At 38.5% G+C, this 23299-nt stretch overlaps 3 protein-coding genes and 1 non-coding gene across 4 annotated transcripts; 1 reads left to right on the forward strand and 3 right to left on the reverse strand.

Moving 5' to 3' along the window:
* Positions 1 to 470: 470 nt before the first annotated feature.
* LOC104097350 (vacuolar protein sorting-associated protein 2 homolog 3) lies at positions 471 to 5655 on the reverse strand. The gene is made up of 11 exons (XM_009603908.4): positions 5478 to 5655; positions 4931 to 4975; positions 3447 to 3481; positions 3204 to 3254; positions 2999 to 3103; positions 2832 to 2903; positions 2347 to 2418; positions 2155 to 2235; positions 1780 to 1815; positions 1605 to 1660; positions 471 to 729 (listed from the first exon to the last, which is right to left on the reverse strand). The coding sequence occupies exons 1-11, from the start codon at positions 5509 to 5511 to the stop codon at positions 678 to 680; spliced, it is 639 nt and encodes a 212-aa protein (XP_009602203.1). The 5' UTR covers positions 5512 to 5655; the 3' UTR covers positions 471 to 677.
* A 979-nt stretch (positions 5656 to 6634) lies between these two features.
* Positions 6635 to 9742, reverse strand: LOC104097351 (large ribosomal subunit protein eL14z). The gene is made up of 5 exons (XM_009603909.4): positions 9604 to 9742; positions 9379 to 9480; positions 7430 to 7559; positions 7192 to 7304; positions 6635 to 6869 (listed from the first exon to the last, which is right to left on the reverse strand). Exons 1-5 carry the CDS (start codon positions 9604 to 9606, stop codon positions 6813 to 6815), a joined length of 405 nt encoding a protein of 134 aa, XP_009602204.1. The 5' UTR covers positions 9607 to 9742; the 3' UTR covers positions 6635 to 6812.
* Positions 8390 to 8471, reverse strand: LOC117277021 (small nucleolar RNA SNORD34). Its single transcript, XR_004507287.1, has one exon. It is a non-coding gene; the product is annotated as a small nucleolar RNA SNORD34 (small nucleolar RNA).
* A 5202-nt stretch (positions 9743 to 14944) lies between the features above and the next one.
* Positions 14945 to 15709, forward strand: LOC138906257 (uncharacterized). Its single transcript, XM_070194789.1, has 2 exons — positions 14945 to 15301; positions 15368 to 15709. Exons 1-2 carry the CDS (start codon positions 14945 to 14947, stop codon positions 15707 to 15709), a joined length of 699 nt encoding a protein of 232 aa, XP_070050890.1.
* The last annotated feature ends 7590 nt before the right edge of the window (positions 15710 to 23299 follow it).

Here is a 23299-nt window from a genome sequence, read left to right on the forward strand (position 1 = left end):
TGATTCTGAGGTGGTTAAACTAGGTGATTTCTTCCCATCTATCTAAATATTTGTGACATAATTACTCGATACATGTGCTAGTCGAGGTAGCATATAACAGAGGTGGACCTCGGATTTGAAGGTGGTGGGGGCACATGAGCGGACTGCTCAACCAGTGTCCTATCAAACTTTTGATCTTAAGGGATCTAGGCGAAATATATGACCATTCCCAACATATATGCACATATATATCAAGAATTTCTGCGAGGTTAATGAACTCCGATGACCCCTCTTCTCTACACATAGGTCCGCCTATGGCAGATACCCGGTGAATAATCGAGGAGTGGACAAGTTGATCCGAACATCACTGTCATAAAAAAATGCACACACACTAGCACACTACCCCTACGTAAACGCGGGATGCTTCGTGCACCGGGCTATCCTTTTTCTTTTACTAGCAGACTACAGAAAAGAAATTTCATGACAAGAGATGAAAGAAGAAAGCCATGCCAAGATTTTATCAAACAACTAATACATTGTTTGTAGCTTTCGGACGACCAATTATGACACTTCACCTCAAAGAAGACCAAGGATTGATGCATCACATCATTCTTGGAGCAAAATTATGTACACAACTTATGGAAATTCCTGTTTCATGTTGGAGGCAACAACATAAGGACTAGTCCAAGATACTGAGATCAAGGATTTCTAAGTGCAGCCAATCGCTTCTCCAGCTCATCAATCCCCGAACTGCCAGTACGAAGACACCAGAAAAAACTTATGTGAGAGAGTTAATGAGATTACAGTGAATAAGCTCATCGCAGAACATGAAAAATGCACTTCTTACTAATACGATTATTTACAGGAAGAGAAGAAAATTGAAGAACCGAAAAATGCACGTACTTTGATCTGTCAGCGAGCAGTGCATTCAAAATGTCTAATAATTTGCTTGAGGATACTGTAGTACTTGAAGCAAATTATACTATTTCCAGAGATGGGGCCAGGATTTGAAGCTTATGGATCCGAGATTCTAAATCTTTTAAGTTGTTGGGTTCTAAATTAATAATTTGTTCGAACACATAGCTTCTATTCTCCCTCCGCCCCATACCGTTACCCCTATCAATTTAATATAAGAAAAGTTTTCTTATGAGTGAAGAAACAAAGTGCGCTTAGCTTTCATAAATTAGTTAATAGTATCCATTTTTACCAAGTGAAGACTAGAACAGCTTTAACTAGGCTCGCGATCTAGAAGGTAACAAGGCCACGGCAATTTCTAGTGGAAGACACATGTTAGTGAAACCTGGCTCTGTGGCTTTTTTTTTTTTTTTTTTGAATAACCCACGAAATATGCTGTTTCTTGCCTCAAAACTCGGTGGATACTGAGCCCCTTCCCTCTATCCTTCTCCATGTAAATACCAAACTTAGTTCACCAGTCGAATCCGAACTCATTATGTGCGCCTACCACATATCCTTCTGCGTAACCTTTACTGTTAAACCAACGCCCTAAGCTTCTTTTTTTCTTGTTTTTTTGGCTCCATAAGTTTATCTCTTGAAAAAACATGCGAGTAAAGGAAAAGGGCAATAAAGTAACAAGTAGACAATATCAAAAGAAAATGAGAATGAACCTGCTTGATTCCTCGGTCCTTTTTCCAGCAACTTTGCCCTTGGGAGCTGTTGACAGCTGTCAAGATTAAAACATGGGATTGTCAATTTAACACGGTAGTTGCCGATGTCAAACTACTTTCCTTCTTGTAAGTAAGAAGACTAGTTGTTTCACTATGAAACATAATTAAAAACAACCTGTGAGGCAACATCGACTCCAATTTCATCAAGGACCTGCAAATATAAGATCAAATCAACTTGTAAGAAAACAATAACTAGCTGTGACCGTGTGTTATAGATATTAACATGTACAGTTAAATGCACTTTAATAATTGTTTGATTCCTAAAAATAAAATTTTACATTCAATCTTAGTTCCATTATCAGAAGAGTCCAGGCTAACACATTTTATTAAGAAAACATCAATCCTGAAGAAAACCAGAATGTTATCTGAACAATCAAAACTTTATAGATATTTTCAATTAAATCAACTACTAAGCTAGCATAAAGCAAAGCACACCCACTAACTATTTCCAGTCATAAATCATAATTGAAAGGGGCTTTTAAGAGCATACCTGGTTTGTCAAATCTTCAGTTTCCTCTTCCGCTTCATCATTATCTATAGCGTCATCTATGGCGTCTGACATCATTTCAGTCTACAAATACAAACACCAACTATTGATGTGACTTGTAACAATGAGTTGACATAAAGGACATATGATTTTATTTTAAGATTTAACAGATAGTGTGCAATCAATCAGTCTTACCGTCATATCCAATTGAGCTGATTGCCGCTGGAAATCTTGCATCACCTTCGCTTGCTTCGCAGGGGCCATTTGCTGCAAAAAATCAACTGATAATTATGAGAAGGAATCAAGAAGATGACATAACATAGAAAACAAATATCATGTTTCACTGAGTAAAAACAAATTGACGAGCAATATATGAAAGTAAACCAAATAATGGAGGCAATGGGAGAGGAGGAGCAAAATGGACAACGAAAAGAGGAGTAAAGAAACACGAGAGAATCAAACTTGTAGATCCACATTTTTAATTTATCTGCAAGGAGCCAAGAGGTTTCAAGAGAACAAGAAGTTGAATGTTTTGTATATTTGGGCTACCGCCTGTAATTATTTTGGGCTGTTGGGCCAAAAATGAAAAAAAAAAAAAAAAATTATATTTCATTCTCTCTTGCAATCAAATGGAAAAGTTAAAATTAGATGTCATGATATTTGGCCAATGGCCATTAAACCTTATTCATAGCAGTCATAGCTTTAGTGGCTCCTTTCATGCCTGCAGCAACCGAAGATTGGGCAGATATTGCCTGCAAAAAGGCAAAAAAGCTTTTCAAATTCATTTCACAGAAAGTGGACAGAAGAACTGAAATCAGTAAGCATGTAAAATGACTTGGTAGAGTACCTGAGTGTGAGTCGCTATACCTCTCATTTGAGCCCGACTACCTTGCAAGTTGGCTATTTGCTGTCTAAGCCTGACTAACTGACGTGCTAGTACTTTTGTTGCTGTCTAAAAATGCAGAGCGAAAACAGATGACAAATGAGTTACAAAGCACAGAGGTAATTTATGACAGCTAATTAAGCGTCCGATGCTGACACTTCAGACCCACCTCATTTCCAGTTTTAGCAGTCCTTTTTATCTCAGCAACAAGTTTCTTTTCCTGTCTCACCAAGAAATACATCAAAATGTCTCTTACAGATATTATGCCGCATGCAGAACAGTAAGTAAAAGGAAGTGCGATATAAAGGAAAAAAGTTGTATAAGCTCTAAAATTGCATAAATTTCTGTCTCTCGAACAGTCACAAAATACTTTCAAGAATAGGCTAGCAACAGGAAGAAGCTCAAGACATACCTCTGATTGCAAAGCAGAAATTTCCTTCTCAATACCTACATCACAATATTAAAACTAACATGAGTTACTCGCCAATTACTTAAAAGAAGCCCTTTCACACATTGAGAACAGAAATTGTGGATACCAATGTGATAGTCTTCCTAAGCTTCCTTCTCTATTCACAGAAATTGTGTGTCTTCTGATGTGTAAGAAATTACAGCTTACCAGTGATTTATCATCAAATCACTTCCCTATTTAAGAAAACGACTTAGCCATAGAGCAGCCCAAGCAAGACTTACTATACTTTACCTACCTTTGAATATGATCATCCGGTTTCCAAACTTATTAAAGCTAACATAAAGGCGCACTGCTTATAAAGTCACTCAAGTAGAATGGATGGCATAGTCAAATGAATCACTGTTTAACACTCTCATTTTATTCCATAATTCTCTAAGAAACAATAATGAATTTGATAAACGAATACATTAAGCCAACCTAAACAAAGATCAAGAACGTCTTTTACACCCTAGAAAGATCTTGTCTGATCTTGAATTTAGCAATTTGGGATTTATTATTAGCAAGAATGGAACATCTTACTAGATATATCAGGCCCATTCGAACAAAGAAATAAAATGGACCTTCACTAGTTTAATAAGAGCTTTCAAAGGCTCTCGGGTAGGTGGATATTGAGATCTCTAAATAAGAATGGGAACATCTTACTAGTGGTTTACTCTATTTACTCCCTAAGCCCATAAAGTCATTGTTTATGTCACTTGTATACCTTCGGTTTTCATTAACATTACTTTCCTTGTCTATAGGAATTAACATTACTTTCTATCAAATATCCAAATTATAATTGGCATAATTTCACAAAGCCCCAACAATATCATCTAGTACCAATGACCCAACAATTTAATACCATATCAACTATGTCTCAATCCAAACTAGTTAGTGTACATTATGAATTCTTTGTATTTAGAGTATTCCGATCATAGCCTGACTATTTTTACATTGGCCATGCATCAATCTACTGCAAGACTCCTCCGTTTGTAGCTTCATCCAGAGTGTATGATTACAAAGCAATCAAAAAGCTAGCTCTGTCAAAGACGAATATTGAAAGGCAGTGTGCACCTCTTAACATATTTTAAAACTTTTCTTTGAATTTTTTATATGCATATATAGATACAATGGCGAATGTAGCTGATTAGCTGCCGGTTCAACCAAACATGCTATTTCTACACCGAACATAATGTGTGTGTATGTTTGTAAAAAAACACTAAAATTCTAACAAGTAAATATTTTGGACCATAATTTCAAAGCCCAATCTGTTCAGTGCAAAAAACTTTGAAGTCATCACGTTTAAATCCTGAATTCACCTCTGAATCCATATAGTTTGATTTCGAGACAGTGGGTGCCCATGTGCTTATTTGTTGAATCCACCTATGAGATCAATGTACTTCATGCCAGGGGAAGGGGGGAGGGGGCTAAAACTGTAAACTGTTTACCTCTGGTAGCATGGGTTAGTTCTCTTCTACTCTCCCGAAGCGCCTCTGCCAAAAGAAAAGTTCAAACTTGCACACTTGGTAAATATAATCACAGCTCAATTTTGTGGATGCTCAACATCCAGCAGAAGATCAAATGTCAATTCCATGAAGAATAATTAATGCTCAAATTTGATTCAAGTAACCTACAATCAATCAATCAACTATGCCTCAATCCCAAACCGGGCAGTGTTCAATATGCGAATCCTCTATACATAAAAATCATCTAAATGTATTCTAAAGGTAGCAATAAAGAAACAAACAAAAGGGGTTCTTCAAATTTTGATTTTTTATGAAAATCAAGAACTTAACAATCAATCAATTAACTACTCCTCAATCCCAAACCAGTCACTATTTGTTATATGAATCCTCTACATATGAATCATCTATATGTGTTGAAAAAAATCATATATGTGTAATTGTGTATTCTAAGGTAGCAATTACATGAATAAACAAAAGGGGTTCTTCAAATTTTGATTTTTTATGAAAATCAAGAACTTAAAAATTGAACCTTTAGCATTGGGTTTCTTGGAAAAGATGTTCATTGTTGATTGAGCCAACAGTGTAACAGAGGAAGATGTATGGATAATTGGGAATCTGGGTTTGATATATATAGGAGTGAAAATATATGTATATACGCGGTGAGCTATATATATACACACTGTACGGTTAAACAGAAGAAGGGAAGCTACCTGGGAATTTGTGCCTTTGATAAATTTAATAAGTCAACGCTGAGAGAGAGGAGACTTCAATATTTTTCTCAAAGCCCCATAAGTTTTGGGTTTTACAAAAAATAGCCACTAAGTTCACGGTTGCACTTTTCCCCCCACTTAATTAGTCAAAGAACAATGGTGGAATTTTTTTTTCCTTTTCTGCAGAGTAAGAATAAATAAATTGAAACATCATAAAAAGTTAATAACGTAGTTGATCTTAACCTTAATGTAGCCATAAAGTTCAAGGTTGCATTTCTTTCCCACTTAATTAGTGATTAGAGAATAATAGTAGAAGTACTATTTTTTGCAGAGCAATAAAACAAAAAAACTGAAATATCATAAAAAGTTTACGATAAAGTTGAATCTTAATGTTAAGAGACAAACTACTTATCGCCGCATAAAAATTTATATTAAATCACGTAATTTAGCTCTAAAAGTTAGAATACATATATTTTACCGTGATTAAATGATATGTATCACACATCCACAAGTTTAGAATAAACAGTAGGTGCTGATAATTTCTTTTCAGAAACAAATATATTGCAGTGTTTGAAACAACATATCATAAAGTTAATTGTTCTTTTCGTCCCGATTTTCTTTACTAGTTGGCTATTTTCATTAATTAATGATTAATTCAACTAATTTTCAGAGGTTCCAACTATACTATTTCAGCTTACAAATGTTCCCAGAAATTGAATGTTATGCAAAGAAGATTTTATTTTTCAATAATTACAGCTGAACGCTTCTAGAAACAGACATAATCTGAAATCCAAACACTACCTTCTCTCAATATTGATTTCCAAAAGAAACCAAATCCAAGCACCATATAAGGATCTTTGGACATGTTATCATATGATTGTGTTAAAAAGACAGCCTCAAGATAAAACGCTTTTTCAGATTCTTGGCTAACACACTCATTACTTGTAATAATCTATGACAAACATTTTGAAATAACTCAGCAAGAAATCCTCAGTTCATCATCATAGATTAGAAAGATAATTTCGAAGCAATCGAAGAAACCAAGGAAAACGAAAAACAGAACAGGGGTTCTTTCATTGAGAATACATTCCCCAAGGTAAAAAAAATACAACTTCCAAAATTGTTCTAAACCAATGTGGCTACTCAGAAAGTTCTTAAGCCACGGTCTCCTTTTTAAGCTTTGCAAGCTCCTGTCTCACGACACCGGCCCTCTGCAATATCAACACCCATGAATCAGATTGATACAACCCGCAAGGATAAAATACTTATGCAATTAAAAGTAAGCCAAGCAATATTCGGATTGTTTACACAAGAACATGCAGATTTGTTTCAGGAGTATACTTGGCACGAGACTAAGTAAGAAACACATTCTACCACAAGCCTGGCATATGCATTTTGATTTTTCAATTAATGAAAACCATTCTTTTAACCCTTTCATGTAAACCATATTTCTCATAAAGTCCACTGAGTTATTGGTATGAGTGCGCTAAATGCAGTTAGATGAAGTTAACTTGAATACATATGCAATCGCACCTTGATCTTTGCCAACATAAGCTTAAACCTGTCAAAATCGTTGAGTGAGGCCCTCCTCTTCTGCACTATCAACTTCCTTCCCCATGAACTGGACTCCCACTTGTTCTTCACATCTGAAGGACATAAAGCAAATGAAAATAGTCAACCTTGTAAACTTTTCTAACATATAGGATAGACAAAGAACTGCTAAAGTAATATCTGCTCCATATCGTCTAGAAGAGAAACTATAGCCACTCACCGGCAGCCTCCATAGCAGCAACCAGGGTCTTCTTCTTTGGAATCCTTTTGATGTCGATTTTGATATCTGTGAGTGAAAGCCTCTTGAAGTTTATCTGGCTCCTCACCATGTCGGGAGCATCAATAAGAGCCTATCAATTTAAAGAGAGCAAAATTATTAGGATAGATAAGATTCATATTTTCATCATATTTTCCAAAGTTAATTTATCTCAATTAAGCACCAGCTACCATCTGTCCTGGGTTCGAGTTTGGGTTCGAGTCATGCTGGAGGGAAGTGTGGAAACACTATAGATCCTCCTAATCGGGAGGGATTTTAAGAAAAAAAAAAAAGCATTGGCTACCATCTGTCCAAATTAAAACTAAACTCAACAAATCAAGAAGCAATTGAGATTTTTCTTTTAACTGCTGAGATTGATTAAGCATGAAAATGCTTAAGAAAATAAGATGTGCCCTTGGGGAATGAAAACATTTCATCAGATGATGAGTTCAGGACAAGCAAACAATGGCGTTTTCACATTTTGGGTACCGAATCGTGCCCCACATAGCAAAATTTCGCTCTTACATTAACACAGAAACAGATATAATCACTGGACCCATCAATGGCGAGTTCAACAACCGTGTAGAGGCAAAGGTTCATCACTTTTCTTGACTTTTTTCATATTTGAAAAGTAAAGTTTCACCCCCCAGTATCTACACCTCAATCCAAAAGGAACATAATCGTCTACGCTATACTACCAGAAACGTGACAACCCTATGATATTGGTACAAGATTATAACAGAAAACAGAGCCAACAACATTACAACAATGACACTCCCTTACATTAAATCGGCAGAACTTTATGAAACAAGGATACACTTTAACTGCTTTGGCAACAAAGGCAGATATTCAATAATAAAATGGTCATGGAGGTGGGAGCTTCTAGTTACACAGTCACAGATTACTCTTCTCGAATCCATAATACAAGGCCTCAGACAATATTCCTCAATCAAGTTAATATGATCAGACAATGTAGGCATATTATCATATTCCATCATAGGCCATATACAGATCCTTCATTAAAAACTGAAAAAGTAAAAGACAAATCTAATGTATTGTTCCCAAAGACGTGACTAGACACCTTGCATCTGTGCTAAGACCAATCGGTTAAGCTATCAACTACACTCAATACCAAGATAGTTGGGAAACACCATATGAATCCTCTATATCAGTTCGCCCAATTTCATCATAAGTCTTGAGCATATCATTTATAAATAGCTAGGATGTAGCATCCAAGGGTGTGCCTAGCCGTCAATGAAGTGGTGAAACTTTGGAAACCAGTGTTCAAACAAAAAATGCTAGGTGACTTCTTCACATCTACTTAAGCCTAGGTGGACAGATACAGCGGGTAAATGGGATGTGGCAGCTACCCGGTGGAATACTCAAGGTGTGCACAAACTGGTGCATAAACAGCTAGAAAGTAAAAGGGCAGCCGAGTGAACAAAGCATCTCACAGCAGGGTACGAGAAAGGACCGCAACCCAAGGAGTGTGACCTAACCTAATGCAAGCATTAGTGGCTGCTTCTAAGGCTCGAACCGTGACCTATAGGCCGCATAGACACAACTTTACTATTGCTCCAATGCTCCCCTTCAAACAGCTAGAAAGTAAAAAAGCTAAAACGGCTACACCTAAAGCCAAAGTAGTTTGAGTCAGCTATATGAATCCTCCATATCCATTCTGGAAACTGAGTTTGGAAATCTTAAAACAGCTCAAGCAAACATATATTAGCATAAACTCAAACAAACTGAGTCTGCAAACTCAATTGTTGCAAACTTAAAAACAAAACGCCACCTCAAGGTTCACTAAATCACAAATTTAAACTACAATAAGTCTCTAAAAAGAGTACTTAAACTCTAAACATAAACATTCAGCTAAAATCAAGTAACAAAACTGAAAAAGTAATCAAATGTACCCTATTTTGGTCGATGACGTCAACGATGACGACAAGCTTCCCATAGTCTTTCCCGTAGTTAACGAGCGCAACTCTTCCGATCTCAACGAACCTCTTGAACGGCTAAACAATAAAATCAAGCAATTTTTTTCAAATTTCAATAAATAAAATCAAAGAAATGAAAATGCATAGATGTGAAGAAGTGAATTAGAGAAGTTGAATGACACAAAATGTAGAGAAACTCACCATTTTCAGTGATCTGAAGGAGTTGTGAAGCTGCGGAGGAGAGTGAGAGGTAAAGGAGAAAGTGTAGGGTTTCCGACAAAGGGATATAGTTAGGGTTTTTGTGCTTCGGGTAACGGGTTACTGTAGTGTCATATCAAATGGGCTTAGGCCCAGATTGATGTACTCCCGTCGAAGAAAATTGAAAAAATGACATTGTATAATCGTTCTCAAAATAATAGCCGAAAAATATATATTTTTATATATATAAATATTTATGTATGTTATATATAAAAAATATATTAATTTTATACACTTTTGTGGCTATCGGATACAAATAGTTTCGGCCGCAAGTTAATGATCTTTGCCCATAAAATTAGGTGAAGCGCATAAATAGTCGCTTTTAGGACCCGCTATTTAAAATATAGCTAAATTAACTTTTAGAATCAAATTTTAGACTTGAGTTTTAAAGTTTGAAACATCTAGGTGGAAGTTAAGCTTTGACAGTTCACAGCTTTAAATTTGTGTGGAAGTTGAACTTTCAACTCGCGGAATGAAGTAAGAGGGGCGATAAGAAGTTTGACCTATCTAGTTAAAATTATAATATATTTGTTATAAATAGAATTGTATTTAAGGTGAATGTCTATATTTTAGAGAGATTTTATGGTTTGTTACTTGGTGGCTAAGTCACTTTTCCCCTATAAATAGAAGAGTTATTCCATTGTAATTAATCCTAAATCAATAAGAATTCTCTCTTTACTTTTCTCTTCAATACTCTTCTTCTTCTCTTATTGTTTTATAACACGTTATCAGCACGAGACTCTAACCGATTGAGTAGAGGCATCTGCTTTGGTCACAGGCTTTGGGATACATGATGATGTTAATTAGTATATAATATTGAGCATAATGATTGTCAATTGTTCCATAAACTTCCTTCGTCAATAAATTCTGGATTTAAAGTAAGTATTCTACCTTATTTTTTTCTTTTAAATTCTTGAAATTCTATAATTTAATTTTAAATACAAGCAAAGACAATAAATTTGATTATAACTCTAATAGAGTTTGTAAGAAATTATAACTACCAGAACTGTAAAATTTCTATGTCGTTATAACGACCCAGCCGGTTATTTTGAGTATTACAGCCCTGTTTCCCCATTTACTACTTATCTTGTGTTCAATTATAATTATGTGACTTGTCGGGGAGGTTTCAGAATGAATTGGGATACTTAATTCTAATATTTAAAGCTTAAGTGAAATAACTTACCGGATAATGAAATATGTGTAAACGACCCCGAAATAGATTTTTGATGGTTCCAATAGCTTTGTATGGTGATTTTCGGACTTAGAAGTATGTCCATATATTTATTTTAAAATCCGTGGTTAAATTTGGTTTGAAATGGCGAAAATAGGAAATTGAGAGTTTGGAAGTTTGACCGGGAGTTGACTTTATTGATATCGGGGTCGGAATATGATTCTGGAAATTGAAATAGGTCTGTTATGTCATTTATGACTTATGTGCAAAATTTGAACTCAATCGGGCTTGATTTGATAGGTTTTCGGCATGGAATGTAGAAGTTGGAATTCGTTAGTTTTCATTATGCTTGTATTGGGGTGTGATTCGTGGTTTTAGCGTTGTTTGATGTGATTTGAGGCCTCGACTAAGTTCGTATGATGTTTTGAGACTTATTGATATATTTGGTTGAGGTCCGGGGGGCCTCGGGTGGATTCCGGATGGTTAACGAATCAAAAAAAATGGGACTTGAAGCAATTTTGGAATTTTCCCAGCTCTGTTGCAATCGTACCTGCGATGGAAATGGCCGCAGGTGCGCAACCGCAGAAGCGACAAAATGGTCACAGATGTGGCCTGGGCTAAGGAGGGCAGTGGTCGCAGAAGCGGGCAGGTGGACCGCAGAAGCGGATCGCACGTGCGATGGGTCAATCGCAGAAGCGGAAAAAGGGAAGGGGAGTTGGCTTCGCAGAAGCGATGGAAATGTCGCACATGCGACTCCGCATAAGCGGATTTTGGACCGCAGAAGTGGAAGGTCCGCAGGTGCGGAAGACAGGACCGCAAAAACAGTCTCGCAGAAGCGAGGAAGCTGGCCGCATGTGTGAAAGCACTGGGCAGTGTATAAAACAGAGGAGTTCCGACATTTTTGTCATTTTTAGACTTTCAACACAGTTTTGGGCGATTTTTCAGAGGGAATTCACGGAAAAACTTGAGGTAAGTCACTTGTGATCATTGTTAGTCAATAATATTGAATTATCATTGAGTATTTCGACTAGATTACGTGTTTTTGAGGTGAAATTCGAGGATTTGGGCCTAGGGATTTGAAAATAAGATTTGAAGATTTGAATGTCGAGTTGATGTCGGAATTTGGTAATTTTGGTATGGTTGGACTCGTGGTTGAATGAGCGTTCATATTTCGTAACTTGTGTCAGGTTCCGAGATGTGGACCCCACTGATAATTTTTGAGTTGAATTTCGGATTTTTGTTGGAAAATTTAGCTAGCGTTTGGCCATAGATTACCAAATTTGCTCTGAAAAATCTGAATTGGGTGAAGTTTGGTTTGAAGATGAAAATGTGTTTGGACATCAGTTTTCAAAACATATTTTCCAAATTTATTTTGGAAAAATATGAAACATGACTTATACCCACAAGTTCTAAAAACTATCACAAATACCCAACAATACCATTATCAATAACATTCATTATATTATCGCAAACCATAGTCCTGAATATAAATAAATTTGATACAAATTTGTTATTTTTATAATGAACTACAGGATATACTATCACGTGACCAAGAAGACGAAGCAACATTGTTACAAAATAATAAATTGTGGGCTCTTTTATAAAATATAAAAGTTTTGGGCAATTTTTAAAAAATGTAATAGTGATATTTTGGCCAAAAACCAGCTATTGAGCTGGTTTTGGGATTTGGGATTTTGCTAAAATGTAGGCAAAATCTATGGCCAAACATGTCTTTGCCAAATAAAACCCAAATTTATTTTGGCAAAATCTATGGCCACACGAGTCCTTAGTATTTTTATATGGAATTGATTCCTATAATTTGTGTTGACTGTATCGAATTATAGTGACTAGATTCGAGGCGTTCGGAGGTCGAATCGTGAGGAAAAGGCTTATTGGAATAAAGAATTTGCACGGTTTGAGGTAAGTAACACTTCTAAACTTGATTGTGAGGGTATAAATCCCTGAATTTTGTGTTATGTGAACTGTATGGAGGTGACGCACATGCTAGGTGACGGGCGTGTGGGCATGCACCATATAAATCGTGACTTAATTGATTCCGGTAGAGTTGCATAATCAAATAATCATGTCATTATCCACATATCCTCCACGTGTTAGAGAAATTGAGTTGAGACTCATATTAAAGATCATGTTTAGCCTATGTGACGATATTTTTAGGACCCAAAGAGGTCGTGTTGCTGTTGAATTAATTGTTTAAAAATGTAATTTGTACTTAGTCACATCTATTATTTGCACATCATATCTCAATCTCTGTTGTCATTCATTGATACATCATATCATTATGTTGGGTTGATTTTCATGTCATTGTGAGCCCGAGAGACTGGAGATTATGAGTGATATTTATGGGATCGGGTTGCACGCCGTAACATATTTTATTTATTTATGCCTAGATCTGGCTATTATAGCGCTTGGGTTGAAGGAGCCCCTTTGGAGTTTGCACCCCACACAATGACCTCGGTTGATTTTATATTGAAGGATGAATCTTCCCTGGGCATGTATCTTGCCCGAATCATTTATATTTTTGTGATGGATTTTTCCTGGCATGGATCTTGCCTAATTATCTATATTGAGGGATGGATCTTCCCTGGGCTCGATTGGCCTTATACAATACTGAGTGGTTGACCGTCAGTGATATATATTTGGGGATAGATCTTCCCTGGGCTGGATTGGCCATATACAGTACTGAGTGATTGAGTATTCTGAGAGTGGGAGTACACAATGTTTCCATTGTGGTACATCACATACAACATGTATTTTGGCATGCAGATATAGAGATGTCATACTCCTCATATCATGCAGAATTGATCTATTTTACTTGTATTGAGCTTATCTGTTGAACTTGAGAACATGCCTATATTTTTGTACTGTTATTTCTATATTGGACTGTACTTGTTGAGCTCGTCATTACTTTTACCCCAAAGGTTAGTCTTGTTACTCATTGAGTACACGGGGTCGGTTGTACTCATACTACACTCTGCACTTCGTGTGCAGATTCAGGTACTTCCGGATACAACGACTGCTAGATTTCAGAGTTTTATCTGTTGGAGACTATCGAGGTAGCTGTTTGGTGTCCGCAGACCTTGGCTCTCTTTCCTTTCAGTTATTTGTATTGTTCTATATTTTCAGACAGTGTTTTATCAGTCAGATTATGTTATCATTTAGATGCTCATGTACTCAGTAACACCGGATTTTGGGAGTGTATTTGTATCAGTTTTGTGGGATTTTCTATTAAATCTAAATATTATGTCTTCAAACTTAATAGATTGCAGTGATTTATTGAAGTTATCGGCTTGCCTAGTATTGAGATAGGCGCCATCACGATATGCAAAATTTTGGATTGTGATAAGTTGGTATTAGAGCCTAGGTTACATAGGTCTCACGAGTCATGAGCAAGTTTAGTAGAGTCTTGCGGATCGGTATGGAGATGTCTGTACTTATATTCGAGAGGCTGCCAACCCCTTAGGAAAATTTCACTTTCTTGTATTCTGTCATGCGAATTTGTTGATTCCGAAAACTAAATTTTTGTTATTATATTCTCTCACAGATGGTGAGGACACGTACTGCCGGATCGGATGGTCAAGAACTAGTGCCACCAGTTAGGGCCACGAGAGGTCGGGGTTGTGGTAGAGGTCGGGGCCGTGGCAGAGGTCGAGGTGCAGCTTGTACAACAGTTAGAGTAGCACCTGTAGAACCACCAGTTGCTCCAGCTCAAGAGCAGGTTCCATATATAGTTGAGTCGGCGGGACCAGCTCAAGCACCAACTATGCCTATTGTGATTCCAGGCCTTCAGGAAGATTTAGCCCAGATATTGACGGGTTGCACTGGCCTTGCTCAGGTGGTTTTGGCTCAGGCCGCACCAACCACTTCTTAGGCCGGGGGAGGTACTCATACCCACGTCGCCCGTACTCCAGAGCAGGTAGTGCAGGAACTTCAGATACCGGGGGCACTACCAGTTCAGCCGGTTGCAGCTGATTAGGCCCAGGTGGGTCCTATTATGAATGATGAGGAGCAGAAGAGACTAGAGAGATTTGGGAGAATCTGTACTCTATCATTCAGTGGGACTGAGTCAGAGGATGCTCAGGATTTCTTAGATAGATGCCAGCAAATTCTTCATACAACGGGTATTCTGGAGACCAGTGGGGTCTCATTTACTACTTTTCAACTGACCGGGCAGCCTTCAGATGGAGTAGGCAAGTTGGTGCAGCACCATTTTCATGGAATGAGTTCTCCATTTTCTTTTTTGAGAAGTTTGTGCCACAAACCCGCAGAGAGGAACTGTGCAGGCAGTTCGAACAGCTCTATCAGGAGGACATGTCTGTTACCCAGTATGAGATGAGGTTTTCAGATTTGGCTCGTCATGCAGTTTGGTTGGTTCCCTTTGAGAGGGAGAAGATTAGGAGGTTCATTAATGGCCTCAACCAGCAGTTCTGTTTTGTTATGACTTTGAGGAATGTAACAGGTACTAAGTTCGACGAGGTGGTTGACAGTGCTCGATAGCTAGAAATTGTCCGTACTCAGGAGCGTGAGGAGAAGGAGGCCAAGAGGTCTCGTGGTCCAGGTAATTCTGGCGGTGTTCCTTCTGGGGGACAGTCCTATCACATCAGGGGTCGACCTTATAGGCCCGCTCAGATGGCCCGTCTAGCTCATCATGGTGCATCAGCTAGCCATGGTTCATACAGTGCTCGACCGAGTCAGTCTTCTCTTAGTGCACTTCCAGCTCAGAGTTCGTCTCGTGCACCATCAGTTCAAGGTTCATCTGTACCAGGTTATTCTGGTTCTCGAGGTCCACCTCAATACTTGCCGACATTTTCAGTGAGGGGTTGCTTTGAGTGTGGAGAGTTGGGTCATATGAAGAGATAGTGTCCCCACATGTCGGGAGGTTCAGTTCAGTAGAGGAGTCAGGCTGCGACTCCCGCACCAGTTATTTCACCACCCGTCCAGCCAGCATGGGGTGGGGCACAGGCAGCTAGAGGTCGCCCTAGAGGGGGAGGTAGATCAGGTGGCGGCCAGGCTCGATTTTATGATGTTCCTGCCAGGCCAGAGACTGTTGCTTCAGATGTAGTGGTTACAAGTATTGTTTCAGTATGCCACAAAGATGATTCCACTTTATTTGACCCTGGTTCTACTTATTTTTACGCATCATCCTATTTTGCTCATTGTCTGTAAATGTCCCATGAGTCCTTAGTCTCACCTGTTTGTGTATCTACGCCGGTGAGCGATACTATTATTGTGGACCGTGTGTATCAGTCGTGTATGGTAACTATAGGGGGATTGGAGACTAGAGTTGATCTCTTATTGCTTAGTATGGTTGATTTCGATGTGATCTTGGGTATGGATTGGTTGTCTCCAAGTCATGCTATTCTGGATTGTCATGCTAAGACCGTGACGTTGGTGATGCCAGGGTTACCAAGGATCGAGTGGAGAGGTTCTCCAGATTTTGTTCCCAACAGGGTAATTTCTTACTTAAAGGCCCAACGAATGGTTGGGATGGGATGTTTGTCATATTTGGTCTTTGTGAGAGATGTTGATTCATACACTCTTACTATTGATTCTGTACCGGTAGTGCAAGACTTTTTGGACATATTTCATGCAGACCTGCTGGGTATGCCGCCCGACAGGGATATTGACTTTGGTATTGATTTTGTGCGGGGCACTCAGCCTATTTTTATTCCTCCGTATCGTATGTCACCAGCTGAGTTGAAGGAATTGAAAGAGCAACTTCAGGAACTTCTTGATAAGGGGTTTATTAGGCCTAGTGTGTCGCTTTGGGGGTGCATCGGTTCTGTTTGTGAAGAAGAAGAATGGTACTATGTGGACGTGCATCGACTACAGGCAGTTGAACAAAGTTACAACCAAGAACAAGTATCCTTTACCATGTATTGATGATTTATTTGACCAGCTTCAGGGAGCGAGGGTGTTCTATAAAATTGATTTGAGGTCCGGGTATCATCAGTTGAAAATTCGGGATTCGTATATTCTAAATACGACATTCAGGACCCGTTATGGTCATTATGAATTTTTCGTGATGTCTTTTGGGCTAACCAACACCTCAGCAGCATTTATGCACTTGATAAATAGTGTATTTCAGTCGTATCTTGATTTGTTTGTCCTAGTATTTATTGATAATATATTGGTGTACTCACGTAGCCAGGAGGAACATGTACAATATTTGAGTATTGTACTATAGAGGTTGAGGGAGGAGACACTTTATGCCAAATTCTCTAAGTGTTAGTTCTGTCTTAGTTTGGTGGAATTATTGGGACACATAGTGTCCAATGAGGGAATTAAGGTGGATCCGAAGAAGATAGAGGCAGTTCAGAGTTGGCCCAGGCCATCTTCAGCTATTAAGATTCGAAGTTTTCTCGGCTTGGTCGGTTATTATCATCGCTTTGTGGAGGGTTTCTCGTCTATTGCAGCGCCTGTGACTAAATTGACACATAAGGGTGCTCTATTCGGGTGGTCGGATAAGTGTGAAGAGAGTTTTCAGAAGCTCAAGACTACTTTGACCACAACTCCAGTTCTAGTTTTGCCTTCATCGTCGGGTTCTTATACTGTATATTGTGATGCTTCTCGGATTGGTATTGGGTGTGTCTTAATGTAGGAGGGTAGAATAATTGCTTATGCTTCGCACCAGTTGAAGCCATATGAAAATAACTACCATGTTCATGATTTGGAGTTGGCAGCTATTGTTCATGCATTAAAGATTTGGAGGCACTATCTCTACGGTGTATCTTATGAGGTATTTACATATCATCGAAGTCTTAAGCACTTATTCAAACAGAATGATTTAAATTTGAGGCAGCGGAGATAGTTGGAGCTGCTAAAGGACTATGATATTACTATTCTATATCATCCCGGGAAGGCCAACATGGTGGCCAATGCCTTGAGTAGAAAGGTAATGAGTATAGGCAGCCTGGCATTTATTCCTATTGGTGAAAGACCGCTTGCAATAGATGTACAAGCCTTAGCCAATCAGTTCGTGAGATTAGATGTTTCGGAGCCCAATCGGGTTCTAGCTTGTGTGGTGTCTCGATCTTCCTTATATGACCACATCAGAGAGCGTCAGTATGATGACCCTCATTTGCTTGTGCTTAAGGACATAGTTCAACACGGTGATGCGAAAGATGTTACTATTGGAGATGGTGGGATGTTGAGGATACAAGGTCGGATATGTGTACCAAACGTAGATGGACTGCGTGAGTTGATTCTTGAGGAGGCCCACAGTTCGCGGTATTTCATTCATCCGGGCACCGCAAAGATGTATCATGACTTGAGGTAGCATTATTGGTGAAGAAGGATATAGTGGGGTTTGTAGCTCAGTGTTTAAATTGTCAGCAGGTGAAGTACGAGCATCAGAGGCCCGACAGATTGCTTCAGAGACTTGAGATTCCAGAGTAGAAATGGGAGCGTAACACCATGGAATTCGTAGTTGGACTCCCACGGACTTTGAGGAGGTTTGATGTTATTTGGGTGATTGTGGATCGGTTGACCAAGTCCGCATATTTTATTCCAATTGGGACTACTTACTCTTCAGAGCGGTTGGCTGAAATTCATATCCGCGAGATTGTTCGCCTTCGCGGTGTGCCAGTGTCCATCATTTCAGATCGGGGCCACGCAGTTTACATCACAGTTTTGGAGAGCAGCGCAGCGGGAGTTAGGCACACAGGTTTAGTTGAGTACAACATTTCACCCTCAGATGGACGGACAGTCCGAGCACACTATTCAGATATTGGAAGATATGCTACATGCTTGTGTTATAGATTTTGGGGGTTCTTGGGATCAGTTTCTGCCACTTGCATAGTTTGCCTATAATAACAGCTACCAATCGAGCATTCAGATGGCTTCATATGGGGGTTTATATGGGAGACGGTGTTGGTCTCCGGTGGGTTGGTTTGAGCCGGGTAAGGCTGGGATATTAGGTACTGATTTAGTTCAGGATGCTTTAGAAAAGGTTAAATTGATTCAGGATCGACTTCGCACAGCGCAGTCTAGATATAAGAGTTATGCCGACCGGAAGGTTCGCAATGTTGCTTACATGGTAGGAGAAAAGGTACTACTCTGAGTTTCGCCTATGAAGGGTGTTATGAGGTTCGGGAAGAAGGGCAAGTTGAGTCCTCAATATATTGGGCCTTTTGAAGTACTTAAAAGGATTGGATAGGTGGCTTATGAACTTGCATTGCCGCCTAATCTATCGGGTGTTCATCCAGTATTTCATATATATGTGTGTGTTTGTGTGTGTGTGTGTGTGTGTGTGTGTGTGTGTGTGTGTGTGTGTGTGTGTGCTCCGAAAGTATGTCAGAGATCTGTCTCATGTTTTGGATTTCAGTACGGTTCAGTTGGATGGTAATTTAACTTATGATGTAGAGCCGGTAGCCATTTTGGACTGGCAGGTTTGAAAGTTGAGATCAAAGAACATAGCTTCAGTGAACGTGCAGTGGAGAGGCCAGCAAGTCGGAGAATCTACCTTGGATATTGAGCGGGAGATGCATAGCAAATATCTACACCTATTTGAGACTCCATGTATGATTCTAAAACCGTTCGAGGACGAACGTTTGTTTAATAGGGGGAGAATGTAACGACTCGGCCGGTCATTTTGAGTATTATAGCACCGTTTCCCCATTTACTGCTTATCATGTATTCAATTATAATTATGTGACTTGTCGGGGAGGTTTTAGAATGAATTGGGACACTTAGTTTCAATATTTAAAGCTTAAGTGAAATAACTTACCGGATAATGCAATATGTATAAACGACCCCGAAATAGAATTTTGATGGTTCCAATAGCCCCGTATGGTGATTTGGGACTTAGGAGTGTGTCCAGATATTTATTTTGAAGTACGTAGTTATATTTGACTTGAAATGGCGAAAATAGGAAATTAAAAGTTTAGAAGTTTGACCGGGAGTTGACTTTATTGATATCGGGGTCGGAATCCGATTCTGAAAATTGAAATAGGTCTATTATGTCATTTATGTCTTGTGTGCAAAATTTGAACTCAATCGGGCTTGATTTGATAGGTTTTGGCATCGAATGTAGAAGTTGGAATTCGTTAGTTTTCATTAGGCTTGAATTGGGGTGCGATTCGTGGTTTTAGCATTGTTTGATGTGATTTGAGGCCTCAACTAAGTTTGTATGATGTTTTGGGATTTATTGGTATATTTGGTTGAGGTCCCAGGGGTCTCGGGTGGATTCCGGATGGTTAACAGATCAATAAAATGGGACTTGAAGCAATTCTGGAATTTTTTCAGTTCTGGTGCAATCGCACCTGCGATGGAAATGGTCGCAGGCGCGCGACCGCAGAAGCGATAAAATGGTCGCAGATGCGGCCTAGGCTAAGGAGGGCAATGGTCGCAGAAGCGGGCAGGTGGACAGCAGAAGCAGGTCGCACCTGCGATGGGTCGATCGCAGAAGCGAAAAGGGGAAGGGGAATTGGCTTCGCAGAAGCGATGGAAATGTCGCACATGCGACTCCGCAGAAGCGGAAGGTTCGCTCTGCAGAAGACAGGACCGCAAAAGCTATCTCGCAGAAGCGAGGAAGTTGGCCACAGGTGCGAAAGTACTCGGTAGTGTACAAACAGAGGGGTTCCAACATTTTTGTCATTTTTAGACTTACAACACGGTTTGGGGCAATTTTTCAGAGGGAATTCTAGGAAAAACTTGAGTTAAGTCACTTATGATCATTGTTAGTCAATAATATTGAATTATCATTGAGTATTTCGACTAGATTACGTATTTTTGAGGTGAAATTCGAGGATTTGGGCCTAGAGATTTGAAAATAAGATTTGAGGATTTGAAGGTCGAGTTGATGTCGGAATTTGATAAATTTGGCATAATTGGACTCGTGGTTGAATGTGCGTTCATATTTCATAACTTTTATCGGGTTTCGAGACGTGGTCCCCACTGATATATTTTAGTTGAATTTTGGGTTTTTGTTGAAAAATTTAGTATTTTCATATGGAATTGATTCCTATAATTTGTGTTGACTGTATCAAATTATTGTGACTAAATTTGAGGCGTTCTGAAGGCCGAATCGCGAGGAAAAGGCTTATTGGAATAAATAATTTGCATGGTTTGAGGTAAGTAACACTTCTAAACTTAATTTTGAGGGTATATATCCCTGAATTTCGTGTTATGTGAATTGTATGGAGGTGACACACATGCTAGGTGACGTGCGTGTGGGCGTGCACTATACAAATTATGACTTAATTGATTCTGGTGGAGTTGCATAATCAAATAATCATGTCATTATCCACATATCCTCTACGTGTTAGAGAAATTGAGCTGAGACTCATATTAAAGTTCATGTTTAGGCTACGTGCCGATATTTTTGGGACCCACAGAGGTCGTGTTATGGTTGAATTAATTGTTTAAAAATGTAATTTGTACTCAGTCACATCTATTATTTGCACATCATATCTCAGTCTCTGTTGTCATTCATTGATACATCATATCATTATGTCGGGTTGATTTTCATGTCATTGTGAGCCTGAGAGACTGGAGATTGTGAGTGATATTTATGGAATCGGGCTGCACGCCGCATCATATTTTATTTATTTATGCATGGATCTGGCTATTATAGCGCTTGGGCTGAAGGAGCCCCTCTGGAGTTTGCACTCCACACAGTGAGCGTGGTTAATTTTATATTGAGGGATTGATCTTCCTTGGGCATGGATCTTGCCCGAAATATTTATATTTTTGGGATGGATTTTCCCTGGCATGGATCTTGCCTAATTATCTATTTTGAGGGATAGATCTTTCCTGGGCTCGATTGGCCTTATACAGTACTGAGTGACTGACTATAAGTGATATATATTTAGGGATGGATCTTCCCTGGGCTGGATTGGCCATATACAATATTTAGTGATTGAGTATTCTGAGAGTGGGAGTACACGAGGTTTCCATTGTGGTACATCACATACAATAAGTATTTTGGCATGTAGATATATAAATGTCATATTCCTCATAACATGTAGAATTGATCTATTTTACTTGTATTGAGCTTATCTGTTAAACTTGAGAACATGCCTATATTTTTGTACTGTTATTTCTATATTGGACTGTACATGTTGAGCTCGTTACTACTTTCAGCCCAAAGGTTAGTCTTATTACTTATTGAGTACATAGGGTCGGTTGTACTCATACTACACTCTGCACTTCGTGTGCAGATCCAGGTACTTTCGGATACGGCGGTTGCTAGATTTCGGAGTTTTATCTGTTGGAAACTATCGAGGTAGTTGCTTGGCGTCCGCAGACCTTAACTCTCTTTTCCTTTCAGTTATTTGTAATATTCTATATTTTCAGACAGTGTTTTATCAGTCAGACTATGTTATCATTTAGATGCTCATGTATTCAGTGACACCGGGTTTTGGGAGTATATTTGTATCAGTATTTGTGGAAATTTCTATTCACTCTAAATATTATGTCTTCAAACTTATTAGATTATAATGATTTATTGAAGTTATCGGCTTGCCTAGTATTGAGATAAGCGCCATCTTGACATGCGAACTTTTGGATCGTGACAATTGTGCCATGATCAAATTCATATATTATTGTGAGCACAAGAAGTGAAAACTTATCCCATTGAATTTTCTTCATTCTCGTTCCCTTAAGAGAATGTGGTAGCAATATGTAATAAGTCTAAAAGAAGACAAAATTATTACCATGAAGGTATCAATGAATGTGGACGTGGCAATAGAAGAGATTATAATCGTCATCATTGTGGTAATGAGAATAATAAGGATTCTCAAAATAATCTTTCACTTTGTGAAAGTAATGTTTGTCATCAATTTGACAGAGATTTTGTAAAGCACATATAGATGATTATGGTTCATTCATGATGTGAATGTGACAACATGTGATTTATAAATACATATTCATTTTTTGAAAGAATATGAATGTGCTAGTGATAGTGAATATACCACACTCACCTCTGATAGAGATTTGAGATGAAATAAGAAAATAATTTTATTATTATGTCATGAATGGTCATTGATCATGTACCTAGTGTGATTATGCCAAAATATTATGGCAATGTGATTATTACAGGGCAAAAGTAATGAAAGTTACATATATTACCTATAATGATTTTGACCATGACCATAATAGTATAACTTTCTCTTTGTAAGATATATTTACTATATGGATGTTAATGAATATGTGGTAGTACAAAATTAATTGACAACTATAGAAGAGCCAATTATACTATTTTGAAAAAATAAAATTGATTATCAATAAGGTATTTGTCACGCCCCAACCTCGGGAGGTGCGACCGGCGCTCAGCCGAGTGAACCCGGCCGAGCAAGCCTGTTAGATACCTTCTACCCAACCCACCCATGATAAGAGAAGGCATGATTTTGTTAGCTAAACAGTAGAAGGACCATATGCATAGACATTACTAAACCATTTCATTTTTTTACTACTTCTTGTTAAGTTTCAAAAGGCATACATTTTGTG

The sequence above is a fragment of the Nicotiana tomentosiformis genome, chromosome 2, assembly GCF_000390325.3.
Source record: "Nicotiana tomentosiformis chromosome 2, ASM39032v3, whole genome shotgun sequence".
Lineage (NCBI taxonomy): Eukaryota > Viridiplantae > Streptophyta > Magnoliopsida > Solanales > Solanaceae > Nicotiana > Nicotiana tomentosiformis.